The sequence below is a fragment of the Xiphophorus hellerii genome, chromosome 15 (genome assembly GCF_003331165.1).
Source record: "Xiphophorus hellerii strain 12219 chromosome 15, Xiphophorus_hellerii-4.1, whole genome shotgun sequence".
NCBI classification, from domain to species: Eukaryota; Metazoa; Chordata; class Actinopteri; order Cyprinodontiformes; family Poeciliidae; genus Xiphophorus; species Xiphophorus hellerii.
In genome coordinates, this window is record NC_045686.1 from 9,816,668 (window position 1) to 9,831,069 (window position 14,402).

The 14,402-nt window shown below is 37.1% G+C and overlaps 1 protein-coding gene across 1 annotated transcript in view; it reads left to right on the forward strand.

Annotated features, from left to right (window-relative positions):
- rngtt (RNA guanylyltransferase and 5'-phosphatase) overlaps positions 1–14,402 on the forward strand; it is a 92,817-nt gene that overhangs the window by 1,426 nt on the left and 76,989 nt on the right. The window contains exons 2-8 of the mRNA XM_032585648.1: positions 188–297; positions 376–479; positions 576–664; positions 3,016–3,091; positions 5,672–5,924; positions 8,717–8,826; positions 10,753–10,854. Of these exons, the coding sequence (XP_032441539.1) occupies positions 188–297; positions 376–479; positions 576–664; positions 3,016–3,091; positions 5,672–5,924; positions 8,717–8,826; positions 10,753–10,854 (844 nt within the window). The remainder of the gene's footprint in view (positions 1–187; positions 298–375; positions 480–575; positions 665–3,015; positions 3,092–5,671; positions 5,925–8,716; positions 8,827–10,752; positions 10,855–14,402) is intronic.

Genomic DNA, 14,402 nt, shown 5'->3' on the forward strand with positions numbered 1-14,402 from the left:
CAGCAAAGACAATTAAGATATGAGGAAGAAAGAACATTAAAGTGTTGAGATAATCTACTTACCCTGGGCTAAAATAAATCAGTATAGTAGTTCAAGGTAATGCCTTAATTAAAAATCTTTGCAAAAAAAAGTGACTTTACTGATTTAACATTTATTGATAATGGTTTAATGACTCTTTTTTTCCTAGGTAAATTCCTGCCTATGAAAACGATGTTGGGCCCCAGGTATGATGACCAAGTCGCAGAGGAGAACAGGTTTCATCCGAGCATGTTGTCCAACTATTTAAAAAGCCTCAAAGTAAGGAAATTACTAAAGACAAAAGCACTGACATTGAGAAGAAAACCCATTGCTTCACTGTCTCTGTCTTTTCCTCAGGTGAAAATGGGTTTGCTTGTAGATTTGACAAACACTACTCGCTTTTATGACCGCAACGATATTGAGAAAGAAGGAATTAAATATCTGAAGCTCCAGTGCAAAGGGTATGAGCCGATTTCACTGTAAATCTAAACAATTAAAGGTGTTGAAGTTCTGTCTGTGTTTAATGTGCTGGAATTTGTTATTCCATACGTTTAAAGCCACGGGGAATGCCCTTCTAAAGAGACAACTGCAGTGTTCATCAGGCTCTGTGAGGACTTCATAGAGAAGAATCCCACAGAACTGATCGGTAAGCCATCTCTGTCTATTAATTCTCTTGGTTATTTTCCTGTCATCTTTCTAGTAGAGAACGTTATACAGTTCAAAGGCAATGCATTGGTATACATTGAGGACATGTATGTAAGCTTATTATTTTGAAGATGTTAATACATTTCTGACATATTTTCTCCCATTTTTGTGGCATTTAGCAAAAAGAAATTATTTTAATGATTCTAACAGACCTGATTTAGCTTTAGACAGCTAAAAGAAAATTATGTGTTCATTTATGTGGTGCATGCAAATATCTGGGTGAATCTGTATAAAAAGAAATCCATTTTATTTGGTGTTTTGATTTTGCTGTGATTGTTATGATTGTTATTAAATTCTGACATTTTCAAGAATTATTTTCCAGTTAAGGAAAAAGTCGTACTTCATTCAAACCTATTCACTTTAGTATTTAGTGTGGCAGCCTTTATTGAGTCTAGATCATCATTAAGGGCTCTGATGAATACAATTAATTGCTAAGTTTCACATAGTTTAACAGTAATGTTTCAGGGTTACTTTATTTTTAATTTTATTTGGTTTATTTATTTATTTTTTCTCCGAAGAGTTTTTGCGGCGCTAGTGGCTCATATTTTTTTCCACAGTAGGCAGACAGGAAGGAGGGTGAGGAGAGGGGGGAAGACCGGGAGTCGAACCCACGACGTCCGCGTCGAGGACTAAGGCCTCCAAACGTGGGGCGTGCTAACCCCCTGCGCCACCACAGCACGCCCCATTATTTTTCATTTTTAAACATTTTTTTCTCCTTCAGTAGTTTGATTCTGGGGAAAACTCTTTTTGCAATATACCGCCATTTACAGTACATTTATTAAAGTTTACAGTAACTTTGTAGACATGATTTTACTCATGTTCAAGAAGGTGACTTAAGTTAATTTCAAAATTAAAGATAAAGCTGAAGGGCTAAAGTAGATGTTAGATTATGGAGAAGATGCAGTTATTTTGAAGCACTACCATTTGTTTACAGCAGAGGGCAGCATTACTATTCAATATTATCCTTTTACAGCAAAGTGTGTTTCTAGGCTTTGTCTAAATAAATGTCTTCCATATGTTTTACTTGCATATTTGTTCACAGACATCAATTAGGCTCTTATTGGGGTCTGTTCTGTTTGTAGAACCACGCAGAATAAGCCATCCCGATTAAGTTTTTCATTATTAGTGGTAAAGAGAGTGGGTGAATTTCACACACGCTCCCAAAACAGTTTGATGTCTGTGGCAGTCAGTATTATATTCATTTGTAAAAGTGTAGGAGTTATCATTAGAACAGAAACAGCTCTCCTGGTGAACATTGTGTAGGTGATTGTGGGTGAAGGAGCATCAGTTGGTGTCTAAATTATTTTTTCTTTCCAACTGAAAATGTCAGTGTGTGGGCTTTTATTGTATTGTTTTATGACTTTTGTTTTATGTAGTGCCTTCATAGATCCTTTAATTTTTTTTAACGTTTACTATTTTTTGCTTATTTCATTTTTATTTTAGTCAAAGCAATTAGTGTCTGAATAAATAATTAACAACAAAAGGAATCGTTTAGTTGAGAAATAATTCTTGCCATGTCCTAATCAAGCATGAAACTGCGAAGTGTCACGCTGTTGGCAGCAGGGGGCTCTCTTACACCTCGACTTTCTATTCATTGACTTTTTGCCTCCAAATTCAGCCTTGCCTTGTAAATCGAGTAGCCTGAGCACTAAAGCAGAGTGTCTGATCGTCATCTCAACAACATCCTGTCTTTAGCCAGCTGGTAATCAGGGTTGGCTTTCTCTGCAGAACACATATCCAATTGAAACAGCTGGGTTGATAAAGGCCGGTCAAACCTCCTAACGTGGAGAACTTCTACTCCAGACAACTTTCATTTTGTTTCATTTCAAAGCTTTTGTACACCTCGCTAAGGGAAAAAAGAACTAGTTTCTTAAATTTGTTGCATTTAGGGGGATAAACGTCTCTGCTTTTGTTTGCTTTCATTATGTTTTTAGCATTTTCTGTTCATGCTTCATTTCCCTAACTGTTTCACACATCTTTGAGTCTCCTGTGTTTGTCCAGCAGCTGGTTTGAGGCAGATTCTTGATGTAGGTATAAAGTCAGAAAGCACTCTGAGACGATTCACTCCAGTTCTCAAAACATGGACTCATCTTAGAGAGGTTGACACGAACAGAAAGGGGATAACATGCTCTTTTTTTTTTTTGATTTATTGAATTTTATCAAGACTCTAAAAATAAATAACGTTTTCTAACCACGATGCTTTGCATGGTGTATTCCTCTGATTGTATAGAAGTTTGCATCTACCACACATTTAATTTGCTGTTTTTTCAAACATTTTTATGTCTCCTGAAGGAGTGCACTGCACGCATGGCTTCAATCGGACAGGCTTTCTGATATGTGCGTACCTGGTGGAGAAGATGGACTGGAGGTAAGAGCTGACTGTGATCGTTCATACGTCTGAGTGCAGGATTACAGAAAGATCCAGGACCCCGAGCGTGCGCCCATACACCTGTGAGCTGCTCGCAGTCGTCTCGCTTGATAACTCAGACTATCCAGAGTCTCTCCAGTGGATTGCATCATTACTTCAGTTTCATCCTCCCAGCAGTCTTTCTTCAGCTTGCCTTTTGTGCTATTTTTTTTCCATTTTTGTCTCTGAGAGATTACAGAATGTGTGATGCCACATGAGTGCACTCTGTCAGTACCAATCAACACGGAGCATCGCAAAGGCCGGCCAGGTAGCGACGACCGGGCCTTTTTCAGAGATGGAAATGGTTTCCAGAAGCCGAGCAGGACGGCTGGGGGTTGGGGGTGCATCTTTGCTCTGAGGTGGAGAATCTCTGGAGATGTGGGGGCTGAATTAAACCCTCCCACCTCCCACTGTTTCCTGTGAAATGAAAATTCTCAGGCCGTTTTCAGCTGTCATCCACTGTTAATGTGTTGAAAGATAATTCAGCTCTGAAACTGTTAACAGTGGTCCAAATTTATTTATTTATCTGTTATTTTTGGATTGTTGCTGGAAATAGAAATGGAATTGTCATTAATGTGCGATTAGGCCTGCAATAGCAGTTTATCTATGATGAAGTGAATGCCAAGTAATTTTTTTGTTTATGTCCACGGTTTAAGATCAGACTGCAACTCCCGACTTTAAAACATAAAACACATAATTTGTTCTGAGTGAAATTTTAATTTGGGAAGTTTCTGCTGTTAATCAATATCTTATACCCTAAGGAGCTCAATGTAGATGAAAAATAGCCTCTTTAGGCTATAAAAGCTAAACTAGAATCCATCATAATAATTGCAGGATTTAGCCCAGTTACACCAGATGTTGCACAAAGCCATGTTGGACGGCATCCCTTTAAGCTGTTTGTTAAAGGGCAAGCAGGTAAAAAAATAAAAATGACTTGACAGGTGACTGGATTAGCCACGTCTTCTATTATGAATTAGAGCAGATGGAAGGTTAAAGTCTTGATAAAGCCATAAAGCCATTGAGAAAAGCCTTCTGTTCTACTTTTAGACACCAGATTTCTGTCCTTAAAGTTTTTGCATTTTGTTGTGTACAGACATAATTTTCAATGTAATTTTGTGAGATTTTATGTTGATAAGAAACACAAAAAGACAAATATTTGGTAAGCAAGAGGAAAATTATTCATAGTTTTAAGTGACAATCTGAAATGCATGGCGTGCTTTACTATTCAGCCTGACAAAAATGATTAGAGAATGACACAACTGTGAACCTACAAAGAAATGGTCACCCAATTAAACCGACAGACCAGGCAGAGTGAAACTTAATCAAACCTTCTGCTATCCTCTGTTGGGGAAGCAACATCAGAGCCTTTAGAGCAGGGGTCTCAAACTCCAGTCCTCGAGGGCCGCAGACCTACAGTTTTTAGATGTACAAAACACTGGAATGAAATGGCTTAATTACCTCCTCCTTGTGTAGATCAGTTCTCCCAGCCTTGCTAATGACCTAATTATTCTATTCAGGTGTGGTGCAGCAGTGGCACATCTAAAAGTTGCAGGACTGCGGCCCTCGAGGACTGGAGTTTGAGACCCCTGCTTTAGAGACTTAAAAATTCTAAACTACCTGAGATTGAAGGCTGGTTCTGTTCCGGGGACCACCAGAACAGAACAAGAAGAGTTTCAACTATACTTAATTTCCCTTTGGGAGTAATGAAGGTTTTGAATTGAAATGACCACAATGGATAGAGCTAAATATTACGCAATCTTGATATATTCAGAATGATGCTAGAATGCCCTAGTCAAAGTCCAGATCAAAATATAACTGACAATCTATGGTAAGACTTAGACATTGAAGAGAAAATTTGGTTCTACGAAGTATTGAGTCTTAAAGGTTTAACACAAATTCAGGCCACACCTGCTTTTTATATATATAAAAAACAAAGCAAAACAAAACAGAGTATTCCAACTATGGTCTACTTTATGCTGGTCTATTATGTAAACTTCCAAAGCAATGCATTGTTGTTTGTTGATTTAGGCTGATGAGCTGTGAAGAGGTGAAGAATTGGTTTTAGAGGTGGTTTTAGAATTGAGGCCACAGTAGCACCACCTCTATTAGCGAAGGTCCTTCTGTTTCACTATGTAACCCAAACTGCTCCAAAATAACTGTGTTGGAGCCTAAATTCATGAATTTTAAAATGAATACAATTTCCTTTGTGTTTATAATGACAATAAGAGCCGTGTTATAACCTTAAGCTGCTAAAAAGTATAAATCAGTCCTCTCATTTAGCTGCTGCAGCCTTAAAAGACTGTTTGTAACTAAATTTGAATACACCTAGACCTTTTACAAAATGATTATGGTACTTTGATCAAATCCAGTCATCATCTGTAATATAGGAAATATTTATTATCTCTTTAGGAACAGAAAACATCACATTGAAAACTTAACATCGCAGTATTGGTGATATAAAGTTTTTATTTATTTTCCTGCCCGGGTGAGTTTTTACCAAACACAAACCCTCCCCATCTGTTTTTTTCTTTTCCTTATCAGCATCGAGGCAGCTGTGGCTGCTTTCGCCCAGGCTCGGGCTCCTGGGATCTATAAGGGAGACTACCTCAAAGAGCTTTTCTGTCGCTATGGTGACGAAGAGGACACGCCCCCAGCCCCCGCGCTGCCCGAGTGGTGCTTCGACGACGACGACGACGGCGATGTGGACGACGACGGCAACGCTGTCGGCCAGGAGTCGGGCCCCAGCTCCTCGGGGTTGGCGCCGGGCAAGAGGAAGAAGGAGAAACTAAAACTGGTCAGAGGCTCCGTACTGGCTGATGTGATGTGATGCAGGATTGTAAAAATAGTGCCCTATATATATATAGATATATATATATTAATTAACCACATGTGATAAACAAATTGTAATTCTAATCTTAGATTTACTGCTGTAGTGAGACGCTACTTCAAAAATAACTGCGAATAACATGTATTTTTTAACTTTTTATTGCGGCCAGATTGAAAACCTGAGTCAAGGCGAACCTAATAGGCGAGAATATGATCCACCAGACAGATCTGGAGAAGAGAGCAGCAGCTCTTAGAGCCGTTACTGCAGCACTCGGCTGTCGTTAAGGAATACTGTCTCTCAGTTGAGAGGCCCACCTCGTCAGTTAGACCAGTCTGTGGCTGCCTGGCTGTTAGGAGAAAAATATGTGCAGAGCCCGAGAGTATTTGTGGAAACACTTGACTTCAATGTTTAATGGTAACCAGAGTAATTGGGTGGTTTTAAAACATTTTTTGTTCCTTCTGAGCCTGCTAAAGTCCTCTAATCTTTTCATAATTATTCTAAAAGTATAATTTCATCCATTAGCCCACCTGCTTCTTTTATGGATTTTTTAAAAATGAATTTATTTCTTGTTTCTTGTGGCCACCCAGAATCCACTTCTGCTGCTCTGTTGGACTCTGCAGCTCTGATCTCAGGAGATTAGCCACACTCTCTGCCAGGTCAGAGGCATTCGAGGTGAGGGAGAAATTAGATCCCTTTTCTCACTCGTGTGCACTCTGCTGTAACAAACCATTTTAGAGGAAGCTGGAACATATCGCTGATGGTAAATTGCTGGAGGCCAAGCCATTACCCAGTATTATCATGATCAACTTTTAAAGCAATCGGAATGATATAATCCCTCTCTCTTCAGGTTTGTTTTTGAACAAACAGTGGAGCTTATAGAAAAGATCACTTATGTGACTGATTAAATCATTACTCTATTGACTAAATGACTTTGTTTTGTTTCAAATTCAGAATTTTAAATAATGCGTAGTCTTAATGTAGTAGTTAATGTGTAAAATTTGAGTTAAGTGGCAACACTTCAAAAACTCCATTATTTAAATCATTAGAAAATCCGCTAAGTTATCAATAATGGGAATAGTAGGCCTTCACAAGTTTTGTCCATCCCTTGGTACAATTCCCAGAAGATTGAAAGTGACATATTCATCTGTAAGTATGTGTGTCCCAGAAATCATGGATGCATTTTGGACCAATTTCAGCAAATTCAACCACAGAACAAAAGCAAAAAACAAGGGGAAGATTCATTATCCACAGTGAAAAAGGTTGAGTGTAGAACAAGCCATTATTTTGAAATCAAAATTAAATGCTGGATTATAGTTTGAAATTGCAATTGGACAAATAATTTTTTGTGACATTTTGGTCTGGTGAAGCTGAACTTGGGATGTTTGGACATAATGACCATTACAACATTTTGGAATAAAAAGGGGAGTGTTTTGCTGCAGAGTGTAAAATGGATAGCATCACAAAAGGCGTTATGTGGAAATATTGGAGCAACAACTCCAATATTGGAGTGTGTGAGCAAGGTGGCTTCAAATCTGTTACACCATATTTGTCAGTGAGAATGGGACAAATAAGCAAAAAGCCATTATTGGAGAAATCTTGACTTAAAACAAAATAGTTTGGTCTAATTTCATGTCAGCCAAAAAAAAAGGAAGTAAAATCTGCTTTCAACTGTATTTTCAAATTAAGTTTGCATTACATTTTGGTTTTCTATGCGACAAGATGCAGAATACATTTTTGGTTTTAAGACCAAAAAAATAATTTATGGTTTTGGTTGAATAATGAAACTGACGGCAAACAAAAAATATAACTAATTTATTTTTCTTAATAAGATGAATTGTTAAAATCGGTTTTTGTTCAGATTAGATAGTGATTTGAAATTAAGGATTATTTTCTGCTACTAAATTTCCCTACCTAAATGTATCGGATTTTTCTATTATGAGAAACTTTATTGTAGCTATGGCATTAGATTTTGTTTGTGGTTAAGAATAAAAATGCCAAGAAATAATTTTCCTTTTGTCCAACCTTCCATCTGTCGTCCACAGAACAAAAGCAAAAAACAAAGGGAAGATGGATGACAGATTTCCCGTCTTTCCTCCCTCCTTGGAGAACCTTTAGTAAATTCCATATGTAAAGCAGATCTTTAGTTATTTTTTGTGAACTTTTGTGTTTTTTATTGTTAGCAAAATTTGAGATGACTCTGGGAAAGTAGGGAGTTTTGACTTTAATGTCTATGCTCCTTTATATTTTGTTAATTGCTGAATGGAGTGCATAAGACATTACTAAGTTTTCTTTCCTCTGCAGCTATTTTTTCTAATACAGATTTGCTGTATTTGAGATGACACACTGTTGTGCCTTATCTGTTTCTGTTTGTCTCTTTTTACTCTCACATTGAAGCAGTTAGCAGGACTTACCTGCTCAGAACAAGCATCAAAAAACAAGCAAATGAAAGGAGGAAGTACTTTAGTAGTGATTGTGTCAGCAGTATAAGAGCAAGGTTAAAGCTGTAGTGAGACTGAGTCGAGGCAGAATAGCAAGCTTTATGAGGCTAATACTTTAAATAATTAATGTGTCAATGTTTTTAGATGGTTAAAAATAAAAATAGGATTTTTCTTTGAATATCTCTGCCTGCTCCTTTTGCACTCGGCTACTCAGAACCAAAGAAACATCTGTTTTGGATCACTGTGTGTAGGAGGAGGTGAATGTTTATTCCAAACTCCACACCTTTTTACTTTCCTCTTTCTTTTACTTTCTCCTCTCAGGGTGCAGTGTTTCTTGAAGGGATCTCAGTGAAAGGGGTCACACAGGTCACGACCCAACCCAAGTTGGGCGAGATCCAAAGAATGTGTCAGGAGATGGCCGAGTGGGACAGGTGAGGCGCTCCTTAGTCACGCTCCTCTCTCTCTCTCTTTTGGGAAACTGTGTGTATACAAATGTATGTAGGTGTACATAGTTAGGAGTGACTCATCTGTTTCAACTTTATTTTCTCCTTGTTTTTTATTTTTTGGAGCATCTTCACACTTTCAGGCAGGGGGTAAAATCAGAAATAGATTTTTATATTTTAGGAGAATATACCATAGCAGTTTTTTTTTTTTTAACAGAACTTGCAAGCCCCGCTGAGCTGTCTCATCCCAGCACAGAGAACAATCCACACTGTAATTTGCTTGCTTTTAAATACTTTCTTTAAGCTCTGTGTGCTAATTTCTAGTTTTACAATGTCATCTAAATGGGCTGATGCAGAGGGTTTTTCCATGAAGGGTTTCAAAAGAGAAAATGTTCTCGAAGTAATTGGTGTGTAGAACCAAAATTACGTGGAGTCTCCTTTATTTATCTTATCTATTGTAGGAGGGCAACATTTTTCATGCTTTCTGAGCTCATCCTTTCACTTTGAGAGACTTTATAATATACTGTATGTTTTTAAGGAAATAACTAGGCAACATTTCTAAAGTTCAAGCTTAAAAACTCCCAAACAAGCTTTATATCTATGAAATATTTATTTATTAAGAAACATCAAATTTAGTCATTTTCTTTAAGCACCCTTTGATGCATGGAAAAAAATCATTGTGGAAAGTTCTGGTGCAGAAAAGCCTCCCCAAACCATAACACTTTAACCTCTGTTCTTAATAGTTTTATATAAGATTTTTATTTATTTAACTTTTTTTAGTCAGATGAGATAAGTAAGAATTAGTCTTATTTACACAACCAACCCGGGATCTGCATTTGGTTTATGAGCGAGCACGTCCTCTTGTTCTGGTATCAGAATAATTCAATATACACCCGTACATCTAAAGATAAAAAAATTTCTCCAGAAGTCCTGTTCTTTGTTTATGTTCTCTTTATTAAACCTTAATCTGGTCTTTATCTTGAAAGGTGGAACAAATGTTTCCTCTTTGCATGCCTCCCATTAGAGTTAAATGTGCGCAGTCTTTTTCTGACTGTACCTGCTGTAGGTTTCAGGATGACATTTCAGGAATTTCGGGAGCTTCTTCTGTCACCTTCTCATCTCCTCATGAGATAAGCTTGCTTGTATGACCATGTTTGTAGTTGTTTTTGTCCTCCATCTTTTTTCGATACAGTGCCAGGGTTGATTTCTACTTCTTTTGAGACTCTTTAAAAAGCCCAGGCTTTTTTTTTGAAGCCCTCATATATCTCCTTTGATCTCATTCATGATGTTCACTCTCACTTCAACAATCAGAAGCTCACTAGACAAAGTCTTTCATGTGTAAACAAGACAAACTGGCCTCAAAATGCAGACCAGCAATGTTTTAATCATATGCTCTTGATGTCATACATGTGGGTGAGATTTTTAGCCATTTTAAGCAGAAACTAATGTTTGCCATAATCTGATTATTATTAACCATCAGTGGTTTTCTGTCTACATATTAAAATACTTGCATTTGTGTCCATTGCATGTTGAAATGAAAGTCAGTTTTAAGTGTTTCTCTCTGCTGTTTACTAACTCTTGATGTAATTTAATGTTTTTTTAGCCAGTCACTGTTTCCTTTCAGTGTCACATGTGTCATGTTTGGATTTTCAAGCAATTATTTACATAAAAAGCCTTCTATAAGATTTGTAAACTTTGGGCTTGATAAAGAATTATTAGACTTAATATTGAGCTAAGAAGAGATACTGCGTAGTTTTCAATAAGAGTGTATATATGTGATCGATGTCTTGCGTAATGATGGATGTTCCTGTGAAATAAATTGATAATTTTTGTTTTATATGATGTAATGTTTTATGTGATTTAATGAAATATTGGACTTAACTTGAGCCCAATTACAATATTTTCTGATAACAGGTCTGGATTTCCGGGTGCGCAGCCAGTGTCCATGGACCGACAAAATCTTCGTTTTCTAGAGCAGAATCCTTATAAAGTCAGCTGGAAAGCTGATGGCACACGGTAAGTTGATTTTCTTTTTTTTTGCAGCACATGCCAGTGCAGGTGCCATACTTTCTATCTCTGATGAGATAGAATTTGTGTGTCTAATTGATTGAGTTTGTTCTGAGTCGATGGGAACACATTGAGTTTATGTCTTCAAGGAGAGCTGTGCAACATTTGTTTAATTCATCATCCAAGGTGCTGAAAACACATTTCTCCCTTGCAGGTTTTCTTTTTTTTTTGCTTTCCTGTCACACTTAAATGTTTCAAATCATCAAACTAAATTTTAATACCAGACAACGATAACCTGAGTAAATACAAACTGTAGTTTTCAAGAGATTATTTTAATCATTACGTGAATTCAGACCAACCTGATTCTATGTGAAAAGTAATTAATCTAAATCTAATCAATGCTCGCTCTACCTTCTATCAAGTTGGGAACAACTGGCAATGAGCCAGACATATCACTCTTCTTTTTTTTTCTTTTTTTTTTTGCACAATTGTTTGAATTCTGCCGCATTGAAATGTTTTCAGCATACGTTTTAAAGTCATGCCACAGCTTCTTAATCGCACTGAAGCCTACCCTTTGACTAGACCACTCCAAAACTGTTGACTTTTTGGAGATTTTGAGAGGTGGACTCACTGAGAACAAAATTTTGGTTTTCATCAACTGTTTCAAGTTATTTGGTTCCTTACGCAGCAAAGCAGCCCCAAATCATCACACTGGAACCTCGAAATATGACAGAAAAACAGAAAATAATATCAACACACATTTATTCAAAGTACACAGTGACTAAAACTTTGCTGTATGATTAAAGGATAGAAAGACAATCAATGATTCTTTTTCAGTAACTTTTATCATGGGAATTTAGAATCACTTGAGCCTGAAGAAGTAATTATTCTGTATGTTATGAAATGCTTTATACCTTACTGCAGCAGTTTTGATTCCAGAACCTAAACTTTGGAAAACAGTCCTGGTCTCATGGGAGTACACCACTGCTCTGTTAGGATAAAACAGCACCAGAAGGTCCTTAAAGTATGACTGAGCTTAGTCATTAAGACTTTGTTTGTGAGGTCTGAAAGGAAGCTTAACACGACTTGTACTCCCTCATTAAGTTTTAATTACAGTATATCCTCCTGAGACCCAGCAATACATTTTTGTCCTCTGTGGAGGACATAGGTTTTTTTGTTCATAACTCTGAAACCATACATGCCACTGTGTTAAATCCTGTTGGTCCTTAGAGAGGACATCCTGGGCCTCAAAATGTGTTCATATTTGCCACAAGAGAGTCCCGATGTCCTCTCCAAAGGACATACTGTAATAAATAAATAATAACATGTTTTGAAACTTTTTCAATTGTAGTGATGTTTTTTCACTCCAAAGAGTCATGTAGTGAAAAAAAAAAAAAATTCAAAAACTTTTTTTTTTCTGGGTCTCAGGAGGATATAGCTAATCAAGCAGGCTGCTCTCTGTATGGCAGTGAAGATGTGTAAATTAGCTGCTCTGATGGATAAATCCAGACTCAGAGGAATGACTTTGTCCAGTCTGTCATCCATGAAGAATAAGAAATGCACCAGGGCACTTGCTCTTTCCCGTCACGTTGTCCTGTGAATTTGTTGTTTTCTTTTGTTTCATGTCTCTCTACTGCTCGAGGCCACTGCTGCAAGGGAAGAGAGACATTTTAGTATTCTGCTAGTCGGCTGTGAAGCACTGCCTCTTTGACTGGTGCAAATGCGCTGTGTGCAGATGAATATTTAATGACTGCAGTCAATTTCAGAATTTTACATATCGGCGCTTTAATTTCCTGTAAGCGTGAGACTTGGAAGGAACAGATTTGGCTCCTGACCAGGACGCTGCTAATGTGCGTAATTAGCTGCTGTTATCTGCAAAACGCTTGAGAATGCAGTTAAAAGTTTTCTTAAATTTGATCAGAGACTTTGAACTCTTCCTCTGCTTACCCAAACTCTTGACGTGCAACCTGTCTTCCCTCCAGCAACTGGAGTTTTAAAGGGTAGCGATGCTGTATGTGATTTCATCAGTAGTGATGCAGAAATGAGGCGCAGCATGTTGTGTGTGACTCATCACCCAGGCTCAGGATATGCACTATGCTGATATTACTTTTTTTTTTTTTTACTCTCCTCATAGTTAGTAAGAAACATTTTAATGTTGGGAATAAAAAACAACAACGAGCAGGGCATACTGCATTGAACTGTATCATCACAATACTTATGTTTTATTTGCTTTGAGAAATTTTTGGGTTATCAGTGGTCAGAGACAAATACCATGAAAAATATTGATTATTAATTCTTGATCCCACTCTATTCATTGTTAAAACCTAAAAAAAAACACCATAAAAATTTTAAAATATAACAAGACTGATAAATGTAAAGGTAGTGTGCATGCTTAGTAGAATGTGCTGTTTGCAAAGGTGTAATGATCATAACTGAATTGCAGTAAATTATTCTTATCATGTACTCAATGAAAAGTGCAGGACATTTTTAATTAAGTGTTTCCTGATTCTAATTAAATAAATTGTATTTTAAAATTCATTATCTTTAGCAATGGTGTACAGTTTTTTAAATTATTTTTTGTGGAAAGGTAAACCAAACAAAAGGAAAATTAACCAACTTTATTGTTCTTCTAGAGATCCTCTCTGTCCCAAGAAAATGATCCTGGCAGTCTCATTTTGTGACTGCAGGGCTGTGCATCAGCAAACCTGACAGCTCAACTGCATTGCTCACTAACACAATAACAAGCAAAAAATGATGACAAACTGCTGAAGTGAATCTACTTAGCTAAAAATAATTTGCAGTCTTTCCCTCATGCACAGAGCAGCCATACAGCAAACAATAAACTGTCACTGTCTTATCTGGCAAGTGCATGGCTTCTAATGGGCTTTGGAAAATCTGCGAATTGTCCAAGAGGAGAAACTTCAACTCAGTTGAATTTTAAATCGGCTTGTTATAGGGTCTTCTGACATTGGTTGATTGGTTTGTGCATCAGTAAGGAAGGAGGAAAAGGAGCAAGATGAGGGGAGGAGGTGTGAGCGGTTTGGGTTTTAAGGAAATGACTTGGATTTTCTTGATGAAGGACTTTGGAAAGTTTTGGATTTCCTGTATTAAGATTACTCTAATTCATTTTCGTTCCTCAAAGATTCAGTTAAAATAATTATCAATTATGAATTACTCTCTATTAGATAATGAGGTTTAATCAGAATGAATGTTCTCAGAAGACTGAGCTGCTTGGTTTAAATCCAGTTAAGAGATATAAATAAACTAAGCATTTGTTTTACTTATGAAAGTAAGTTACATAACGCACAAAGCATGTTGTTTTTCATTGTAAAGCTACAGCTTGCCTAGTTCAAGTCCTGAAACTATTTCCTCAACATAGTTGGGATCAGCTGTTCATTGTTGCATGACTTTGTGAGGTTGTATTGAAGCCTGCTTGTAGCCGTCAGAAAGAAGTTTGCTCTTAAAAATTGGACTTGGTTGCTTCTTTCCGGTTTGAAAAGAATAAACTATTATCCAAAATAAAGCAGTTGGAGAGTGCCGTTTTAGAACCACTTTGT